The sequence below is a fragment of the Otolemur garnettii genome, unplaced genomic scaffold (assembly GCF_000181295.1).
Source record: "Otolemur garnettii isolate 467f Iridium unplaced genomic scaffold, OtoGar3 scaffold00005, whole genome shotgun sequence".
In the NCBI taxonomy this organism is placed as follows: Eukaryota; Metazoa; Chordata; class Mammalia; order Primates; family Galagidae; genus Otolemur; species Otolemur garnettii.
Window position 1 is genome coordinate 24,403,867 of NW_003852400.1, and position 9,282 is coordinate 24,413,148.

At 38.4% G+C, this 9,282-nt stretch overlaps 1 protein-coding gene across 1 annotated transcript in view; it reads left to right on the top strand.

Moving 5' to 3' along the window:
* The first annotated feature begins 4,234 nt into the window (after positions 1 to 4,234).
* Positions 4,235 to 9,282, top strand: part of SDHAF3 (succinate dehydrogenase complex assembly factor 3) — a 65,475-nt gene continuing 60,427 nt past the window's right edge. Inside the window, exon 1 of the mRNA XM_003782697.3 lies at positions 4,235 to 4,455. Coding sequence (XP_003782745.1) covers positions 4,282 to 4,455 — 174 coding nt within the window. The 5' untranslated portion in view covers positions 4,235 to 4,281. The remainder of the gene's footprint in view (positions 4,456 to 9,282) is intronic.

Below are 9,282 nucleotides of genomic sequence, written 5' to 3' on the forward strand. Positions count from 1 at the left end.
GACTACAAAGTAATAATTCAGTATGTTCCATGTAGGTGTTCCATTTTTCTTTCTTTAAGTTTATTTTTCATTCTTTATTCATCATTTCACTCTATCTCTTCTGGCCTTAAAACTCCATTTGTCTAAAACCTTCTCTAGCTGGCTGTACTCTTCCTGCTTGTGTGGGAAGCAGTCCATACAAGCACCACACCAAACAGTGCAATTTCTATGTTGGTCTTCCCTGTGGGCGAATGTGGTTATTAAATTTTGTGTGCTCTGGGACACTTAAGTGAAGCGCTGCTCATACAGTTTTGAGGCATTTCCCCTTTCTTAAAAACATTTTCAAAGCAATTATTTCAGGGTAGATGCATGTCTTCTTTCACTTTCTAAAACATGTTATAATTCCCTGGAAGAAGTCATAATTGTAGATTAGTGAAATTGAAAGGTACTGAGAATTACCTAATCTAGCTGATCTGACACACGAGGTATCTAGGCACAGAGTGGTTAAGTGGCTTGCAGAATGACACAGAGGAAGAGAAACACATGGGAGAAGAATAAAGAAAAGGCCTAGATGAAGCATACTGATCTGGATTCATAGCCAGGAATATAACTCAGATTTTATTTTCATTTCATAGCTATTTTGATCGCAAGAGGAAAACTGGTCAGCCTACACTAGGAGGTCAAGGAAACAGAAACATTTTTGTCCTTAAAACATAGCTCGCTTTCCAGCCTATTGTAAATAAATAAATAAATAAAAGTTATCTGTTATTATTCTCACTGTTATTGCTTGATTCCTTTCCTCAAGGCCTAACCACACACTATGTCTTGGCTTCTCTCTCCCCCATCATCTGCCATTTCTGAGCATGAGTTTCCCAATGCTCTGTGCATTTCCAATGCTCTCTTTTCTGCTCTCTTTAGTCTCAATTAATTTTTTTTATTATTTTTTATGAATTCACTGGCAGAATGTTTTCCCACATTTTTATAACAGCTTTGGCTCTGAAAGAGGTATTTATTATGCATGTACTTTAACCCCAAAGGAAACCAGAAAAAAAGTGAACTGGAACAAGAAATTAATTTTCAATTTACAGGAATATTAACAGATGAAGTATGGTTAGAAAAAATTTCCTGAAATAAAATAACCACACTGCCATTCAATCCTTGCCATTAATGTGGTTTGTTATAATACCAAATTAAATCCATTAAAAGAAATTTTTTTTAAAGAAATTAAAAAAAGATTAATCCAAAAGAATACTCCTTTTAAGGTAGTAAATATTGGAGTGCTTATTATTTCTAAGGCACCGTGGTGGACCCTATAAAGGATACTAAAATAAGCCCCGTGTCTGTCTTTGACATTCAGAGTCTTTGCACCAACGTCTGAGGTTTGTGAGAGAATCACTCAAATTCCCACATTCCTGCCTCTTAATGAGTATCACACACTAATTCAACAAATATTTACCGAGTGCTTAGGACAGCTCTAATGCAGGTCACTGATACACCAGTAAACAAGTCACAAAATCTCTGCCTCCATGGAATATATATTCTAGTTGGGGGGGGGCAAGAATAAGAAAATAAATAAGCTATATAAGTGCTACTGAGAAAATGAAGCAGAGGAGGGGCATAGAGAGTTCGGCCTGGTGATGCTGTAATTTCAAGTAGGGTTTCCAGTAGGGTTACCACGGAGGATCTCACCTGAAGGGAATCCAAAGAAATGGGTGGAATGAAATAAAAGTGTTAGCCAAGAAGATATATGAGGGGATAGTCAAGGTGAGGGAACAGAAGGTGCCAAGACCCTCAGGAGTGTAACTGGGCTTTTTAAAGAGCTAAGAGCTAGAAGGCCAGTATGGTTAGAACTGGCCAACTAGGGAGAGAGTTGTAGGAGAAAATTTAGAGCTTTTGGAAGTAGAGAGAAAAGTCTGATGAAAATCCCTGGAATTGGGTGGTGCCTGTGGCTCAAGGAGTAGGGCGCTGGCCCCATATACCAGAGGTAGTGGGTTTGAACCTGGCCCCAGCCAAAAACTGCAAAAAAAGAAAATCCCTGGAGTTTACTGAGCAGAGGAATGACACGATCTGATTTACAGCTTAGCATGTTAAAATAAAAGGTTTAGACAAATTAAATTTAGCAGAGCTTACAGGAGCAAACAATGATTTATAATAAGGCCACATTCAGAACCAGAAGAGGTTCAGAGAGCTCCACCTAGCAACTGGAACAGGCTGTATTTATAGGCAGAAAAGTGCACTATAGAGAGAGAGTGATTGGTCACTGCTGGCTGTTTGCCTTATTTGGGTAAAATGTGATGAGGTATTTGCCATATAATATAAAATTATATATCATATCATATAATATAACATAACAATATAATATAATCTTGAAAAATGGTCTTGCTAACTAACAGGCTAACAAGAAAATAAGTTTCTAATTGGCAGCCACTTAGAGTACCATGAACCCTGACTCTAAGGTCAATGATATGAATGTCTCTCCTACAGAGATGTTTTCCTAGCATGTAAAAAAGCTGAACAGCAAAAGAAGGTGTAAATCTTCCTTAACATTCGCCAGAGCTTGTCACTTCACATTTCAAAGAAAAATGGAGTCTCTGGGAAAGGGGAAAGGGGAGGGAAGGGTAGATTATGGGAAGGACTGTCAGCAAAAAAAAATCACTGCCTGTGAAAAGGTCTTCTTGAGTATTGTTTAAACAGCCTTGAAAAAGTTGCTGAGTGGACAGAAGTACCAACTTCCCCTGCTTCCTCAGGGAGAATACCAGATGCCTCCCAATTTCAAGAAGAAAGAAGGAACTAATTTCTCTTATCAATCTGCTATGAGAGAAACAAAGAAAGCCAAACACAGCAGCTTCACAGCTGTTTTTGTTATCAGTCTGCTGAAGCAGGGAATAACAAAGGGGGCATTTTTGCCCTTTAAAACCACCGGCCACTTTTGCTGAAGTGCCTAACACTTTCTTCCTTCCTTCTTGAAACAGCCTCTTTCTTTCTCTCTTTTTTTCTCTCAATCTCTTCCTCTCTTTCTTTCTTGGCAAAATAAATAAACTTTGTATTTTTTTTTCTATCCTAAACTTTGAGAACTCTTTCTCCACCCACTGTGAGTAAATTTAATTAATGCAAATATAATATAGTATAGTATATGGACATGACCTGATCAGTTAGTCTGTGATTGGCTGAAGCTCAACTTACTATGATTTTTATGGGGATTTTTTTCTTCATGTTTTCCTCCTCCATCTACTGTGATTGGCTGAGACTCAGCTACTTGTTACAAATAATATATTTCTTCACTCTTACCTTTCAGCTCCCTACCCAGGAATGCCAAATATGGAGGCTTTAGGTCACAAATTAAGTTGGATCATGACCAAAGTGGGTCATGGCCAGAAGCAGAAATACAGACAAGGAAGCTAACACAATATCCAGTAAAGAGAGGGGATTATGATAGAGTACGTGGTGTGAAATGGTTGATTTCTACATACATCTTGTTGGTGGAACCTTCAGATTTTGCTGAAGGATCAAGATTGTGATTAGAAAGTATCCTAGGAGCGGCTACCTTAGGAAACCAGTTACATTCTCAGTATAAGCTTTGGAAAAGGTTGTGTTTTGTGTAGATTTCCTTGTTTTCATACCGGACGAATAATTTTAAGGATCTTGGCCCTGAAAACAATTCATTTTTAAAGTGCTTCCCAGTAATTCTTTAGCATCACTTGATTTGGGCTAAGGAAGTCCGCGGGCTCAGGGCTCACTTGTTCGTTACATGAACAAGCCCACGTCGTCAAGGTCCAATAGGGAGTATAGCATCGTGCAAAGTTAGTGGGCTAGTAGATTGCGAAATCAATCCCATTCATATCCTCACACAGAGTGCAGGAATGTAAGATGCCTCAAGTGGATTGGATTAGCCACAGAAGGCTTCCTGGGGGAGTCGGATTTTGAAAAGAGCTACCTCAAGCCTTTAATAGGAGGAAACGGGCGAATATGAATGGAAAACGTGGCTTGGGACCGAGAGGTGCCAACAAGGCACACCAGACTTATGGTTAGCGGGCTTGCCCTGGAGGACGCAGCCCAGAAGCCAAGACCACTGGCAGACCCGACTTCAGGAAGGCCACGCCCCCTCGCAGAGCGGACCCGCCCGTTTTCCGCCCGCTGGCGACTTTGGCGATCCGGAAGGACCTGATTTCGGAGAGGACCGAAGCCGATCGAGCTCGCGCGCCCTCTTCCGCCAGCTTTCCGGTTCACCAGGCCGCGACTGCTCGGTGGGGCGGGGACGCGCCGTCCCTGTGCGCAGGCGCAGTCGATGATCCACGCTCCGCAATGCCGGGGCGGCACGTCTCCCAAGTCCGGGCCTTGTATAAGCTCATCTTGCAGCTGCACCGGGTTCTGCCCCCGGACCTCAAAGCCCTGGGGGACCAGTACGTGAAGGATGAATTTAGGAGACATAAGGCCGTTGGTTCTGACGAGGCCCAGCGTTTCTTGCAGGAATGGGAGGCAAGTGACGCCCCCTTTTCTTTGCCCCAGACCTTTGGGGGTACTCGGTGTCCCTATTTGTCATTTTCAGAGAATGCCTATCCCGGTTAGTTCCCAGTACCCCTAGCAGGATTAAACAGAGCGGCAACCTGTTCTGTTTGAATTAAACAGCTTAAAGCTGTTTGGACATTTCCTAAAGTTACTTCCTGAGGACCCTAGATTTCTCCCACGGGTTCTTTGCTGGAGCAGATCCCGTCGCTTCAGCGCCTTTCAGTTCAGTTCAACTCTTTTTAGCTCCTACAGATGGCAGGTGCTTGAGGGGAGAGGGTAGGAGGTCACAGAATTGAATCAGTTACCCTGCACCTCTCAAAGACCTCAGCGCCCTTTTGTCCTTTTCAATGCCTTTGCACATAGCAATATTAATAAGTTAAATATTCTCTCAGTGTTCAGACTTACAGACTTGTTTCCATAATTTATTATTATATCTTTAATTTCAGCCCTCTTATTTGGGCTTTTAGTAATTTCATCGCTTGACTGATCGAGAAATCGGATAGCATAAAAAAAACTTTTGGGCATTATGAGTCCCCAAATGCTGGTTGGAGTTAAGTCTGGCAAAAGTTGATTTCTCCAACGTCTCAAGTTATGTTATTTTGTTATGTTGCCCTGCTTAAACGTTAAGCAGACACATGCATTAGGGATAAGTTGCACGACTTTTTTTTTTTCTTTTTTTTGGGCGAAGGAAATAAAGATATTGAGAGATTTTGGAGGGCTGGACCCCTCCAGGATTGTCCATAGGTCAGATTTGCAAATATTGAGAAATAATTCGGGAGGTGAGAGTGACTTCGCAGGTATTTTGAAAGCATGATGCAGCGTTAGTATGAAACTAGAGGTGTCAGCCTGAAATGTTGATGGCAGAAGATGAGATGACTGAAGGCTGCTTTTAAAAAATTATAAAGGTAGGCAGTGCCTGTGGCTCAAAGGAGTAGGGTCCTAGCTCCATATGCCGGAGGTGGTGGGTTCAAACCGAGCCACGGCCAAAAAAAAAAAAAAAACCCATAAAGGTTATAGGGTAAACATAGAAATTTTTCATGGAATTATGGAGTTTTTGTAGAATTTTTATTTTTAGCTTTAAAGAAGGATATTTTGAACAGCGGTGAAATTTAGAACTTTCTTGAAAGTCCTGGTGTATTTGATGTAATTTGCTTGCCTGAAGTCAGGGAAATTTAATCTTTTTTAAATATAGACTTAATAAGGTGATTTGGTCTAGATGACAAAAGAAGTGGATTGAGAGTCAGGCTTTCACATTTACTAAGTGTCAGATCACTAAATTTTTCTGGTCTTATTTTCTCAACTGTAAAATAAGGACAGCATTTACAATATGCATGTCAAAATTAGTGTATGTAAATGTATTCAAAAGCACTTTATATATTGTTAATTGCTAGAGGTTACCGTATTAAGGTATTTAGGTGACATCCTTTAAGTTAGGTCAGTTTGTGGTCAGACAGGAAGGAGAGTGTAGCTCTGTGCTGGGAAGAAAGTAGGCTACTCTGAGAAGTCCCAAAGAATAAGAACTAGAAACCTTTTTAGGGAAAAGTAGAAAAGAATGGGAACTCAGAATAAATTGATAATGGGAGGAGAGACAGTATAAAAAAAGAACTGGGTAAATTAAAAAATATGTTAATAGACCCAGTAGGCTTGGTAACAGGAATTTATCCTCTAAAAACTCTTTTGGAATAATTTTAGGCTTAGAGAATTTACAAAGACAGTACGGTATAGATTCCCCGTAAGTCCTACATCCTGTTTCCCTTTGTCTTTCATAACCAATGATCAAAACTAAGAAGTTAGCATTGAAACTGCAGGCTTTATTCATGTATTGCCAGTACTTATACTAATGTCCTTATTCTGTTCCAGGATCCAGTCCTGGATCCCATATTGCATCTGGTCAGCCTTTGTCTTTAAACTTCAGTGTGTGACAGTTTCTTATCTTTCATGACCCTGACACTTTTTGAAAAGCGCTGGTCAGTTACTTTGTGGAATTATCTCTCAATTTGGGTTTGTCTGTTGTTTGTTCATGATTAGATTAGTGTGGTACATTATTGAGAAGACTGCTGCGTGTGAATTACCCTTCTCAACACCTGTCATCAGAGGGTACATGATATTAACATGTCTTCGTATTTTAGTTTGCAGAAATTTATTAACATCCAGAGACATTGTTTAATCTTTCCATTAGCATCCACCAAAGCATCTTTTTAATTTAAGTTGCATGCTTGCTGTGGTCATAAAATCCCTTTTTATACTTTTAAAAGATCTCCCTGTACTTCTCCAGTCATAAATATCATTGGTGATAATTGTGATTACTTGGCTAAGGTGATACCTGCTAGGTATCTCCATTGTAAAATTCCTGTTTTCCCTTTTGAAATTAATACATATTTTGTGGCAGGTACTCTGAGGCTGTGCAGATATTCTGTTTCTCCTTAAGCTTTGCCAGTTAATGCTAGTGGATTTTGCCATTGTGTTCTAGCGGTAATTTTCTATTTCTCTCATTCCTTCTGGATGTATTAGTTGAAATGCTTCTGTAGGGAATAGTGGTCTGTTTCCCCCCATTGTTGATCTAGCATTTTTACTCATTTTTTAGAATGAAGGGAAAGAGGGGCTATTCCTTGGGGCTAGACCTCTGTAGTTAATGCACCAGCAGCTTGGTGAAGATAAATCTAATAATCCATTTGGATAAAAGAATAATTCTCACAGTTGCAAGACAGCGTACTCTAAGCCTGAGAGTTAGAAGGGGTAGTGTGGATCCTACTAAGAAAGATAATTGCTCTTCCTAAGAGAAGGGCTAGCAGAAATGCTAATGATTTGGAAGGGAGAAAAACCTTGCTAGGGTAGTTTTTACCAGCCTTCCAAGTCTCTTTTCTCTCCACTTGTTCTTCAAAACGCCTAAGTTATGATTACGATTATGATTAGTGCTAGATGCCACTAGATAAGGCATGGATTTGTATGTTTTTAATGTTTTTTGTTTATAAACTTGGCATATATTATCAGAATATTACTACCTTAATGCATATGTTCATACACAGTAGCAGGCTAATTGAGAATTAACACTATTGTGGACTTTTAACTTAATACAGTATATAGAGTTTTATTTCTGGGATTCTCTTACACATTTCTGAAATTAAAAATGGACTTGAATGGATTCTTAGTTTGTTTTACATCAGTGGGTAAAGTTGAATGTAGGTGCCACTGGAGAAAAAAAAAGGAAAAGATCAAGAATATTAGCAGCCCCATATTAGGAAGAGTGTTTTCTAATTTCCTTCATTTATGGTCATGGAAAACTGGCACATTGTAGAGAGTTCAGCTGGGGAAGTTTCTGTTAAAGAACCAGTTGGAGGTAAGTGGGAGGAAAGTATTTCATGTCATCCTAAATGTAAAAATATAATTACATATTTATAGAGTAAATAGTGAATTTATATAATTTCTTACCATAAGAGAAAAAGACATAAAACCTGGGAGAGTTGCTTGGAATCACGTAAGAGAGAATATATGACAACTGGTTTATAAAATATCCACTATAATCTCATTCTTAAATTGTTGGGGAGGCAACTGTGAAATTGAAGCTGGTTAGATCCTACTACGGCATTTTAAGAGTTCTGATTAGGCTGTGTTTGAAGAATAGCTGATGTAAGTAATGCTTTCTTCTTTTTTTTCCCTCTGCCTGCCACTTATTTATTTTCTAGGAAATATGAATAAACATTGAAGATTAAATAGGTGAAACACGTTAGTGAAAAAATACAAGACAAAGAGCAGAAAACAGTGTGCTTTCAGGAGTTAATCTGAAGAGACGTCGTGTGTTTAATTTTCCTTTTTCTGTCCCATTTATTTAAGTCAGTTACCTTCTTGCCTGGTTTCTGTTGTTTTTCCTAAGTGGCTGCTTTGTTTTGTGTTTGCTAGAGATATTTTGTTGTATTTATGTGTTAGTTTTGTTTATAGGAAAAAGCAAAAAGGCATAAACATTTTGCAGTTAGTTTTGATTATTTACTATTGCCAGAAAGTGGGGTAGGCCTTGTTGGGACACCAAAATGAATAATACCGTATTTTACTTTCACAGCGTTCAAAGTTTAGTGCGGTAAAACAGACAACTGTAATATGGCATGAAAGAGTGTCTGTCAGATGCAGTGAGGTTAAAGAGGAATCGGAGAAGTGAGTGGCACATAAAATGGTTGGGCTGAGTCTTGAGCTGGTTGAAGTTACCATGTCAAGGTAAAAACTTTTTAGAAAGAGGCATTGAGGTAAGAAATAGTGTGACTTTTTTTTTTTAATTTATTTTTCTTACATATACATGTGTAATTAGGTTTCCACTTTTGCCTTCACAGAATTAAAAGGCTAAATTTAATGACAATAATAATATTTAACATAAGGACTGAGAACAAAAACCTCATAAAGAACGAAAGAAGATAAGTACATTCAGAAAAGAAATCAGACGATTGATGCAACGAAATATTAGGCAATAATAATAGTAGTAATGCAAAGAAAGTAACTTTTCCCATTGTCAGATAGAAGTATGTCTGTTATAGAATACTTTGATCAGTTAACTTCTTCTTATTTTGTTTTTTCCAAAGTCTCAAAAAAGAATAGACAACTAATACTTATAAGTAAAAGTAAAAGATTATTCCAAAAAAAACCAGTTCATGCCAAATCTTATAGACAATAGAAAAAGAAATACTTCAAAATCATTCTACTTAATTTGGATACACCTGATATTAAAATTGGAGAAAATATATTATTATAAAAGGGAAGTTGTTATAGGGAAATTATAAAAGGGGGAAAAAAAAGGAATAGTGTGACTTTTGG